The sequence below is a fragment of the Dendrobium catenatum genome, unplaced genomic scaffold (assembly GCF_001605985.2).
Source record: "Dendrobium catenatum unplaced genomic scaffold, ASM160598v2 original_scaffold_99220, whole genome shotgun sequence".
NCBI classification, from domain to species: domain Eukaryota; kingdom Viridiplantae; phylum Streptophyta; class Magnoliopsida; order Asparagales; family Orchidaceae; genus Dendrobium; species Dendrobium catenatum.
In genome coordinates, this window is record NW_021417658.1 from 1 (window position 1) to 1,217 (window position 1,217).

The 1,217-nt window shown below is 41.4% G+C and overlaps 1 protein-coding gene across 1 annotated transcript; it reads right to left on the reverse strand.

The window, feature by feature from the left end:
* Positions 1-238: 238 nt before the first annotated feature.
* On the reverse strand, positions 239-1,110 carry LOC110112820 (the record flags this gene model as incomplete). Its single annotated transcript, XM_020845160.1, has 1 exon — positions 239-1,110. A coding segment is annotated over one exon (872 nt), but the record flags the coding sequence as incomplete, so codon positions are not given.
* Positions 1,111-1,217: the final 107 nt, after the last annotated feature.

The following is a 1,217-nucleotide window of genomic DNA, read 5'->3' on the forward strand; positions in this document are numbered from 1 at the left end:
TAACCTCCAAAGGCTGAACTTCAATATCAGATTTTTGTTGTCCACCAGTCACCGGAAATGACTGCAAATTTTCATGTGTTAAGCTCTGGTTAGAAACATTATCTCCTTTCTTTACTTCCAACTGATCTTCTTTCATTGCTAATTGCTCCCTCTTAAGTGTCCTGTTTTCTTTCATCTTCCTCCCGTCACCCCAAGACTTCACAGATTGGTTTTTCCTGAACTAAACATGTATCCACGGTCAGTATTCCTTCTTAATCAACCCCGAATTTGCTTCAGCAACTTCCTGATTATCAACCGTGGTTTGATCTGAAATCCCCTGCGCAACTTCAACAGGACTTCCATTCTGATTATGGCCAACACGACCACATTTATAACAGAGTAAATCAACCTTTTCATACTCTACCCGTTGGAAAAACCTGCCCGCAGCTCCTTCTACCCAAACACCGTTTGGTAGCTTATTCTCTAAATCCATTTTAACACATATTCGAGCAAACTCCCTCTTCCCCCAACGGAAGGTATTACCATCAAAATACTTCGGCGTTCCAATTTGAGACGCAATTATTGCAATGTTGTCATCATCCCAGCAATACAGCGCCAGACAGAGGAGATGGATCCAAATGGGAGCAGTGATCCATTTAAAAGAATAAGGATCAAACTCAGTGGTCCACCTATCCATTCCGACTATATGACCTCCAACAAACCAAGGTCCACCATTAATAACCTCCTCCACAACTTCCTCTGTCTTGAAGGAACAAAGGATCCAGTCCATCCCGATTGATGTTAAGTGAAAAGCTACATACCTGCTCCACTGTTTTCTCAATTCCAGACTGCACATTGGGAAAGGAACATTGTTGCCCAAAACTTTGATCACCACCGAGTTCCTTAGAACATGTTTGTTCTTCTCTTCCTTCTCCGAATTTAGTAAGACAGCTACCCCATCATCCGATAGTTCAGTAGTTTCACTGTTCCAATCAATATTAATATGTCTCGGCTTCGTCCAAGCATTACCCACCTCATTCCAATTATCTGATTTCTTTTCAACATTCAACCTCAGATTCTTACCTTCTACAACCCTGCCGACTTCTTTGCCAGAATCAAGAACAACCAATCCTTCTTGATTTAAACAGGGAGTTCGATCCAATCATGAATCAATGCCAATGAAAGAATCACTAACCTTCATAGAAGCCAATCCAAATTTAGAAGCTCCAAGATTCATG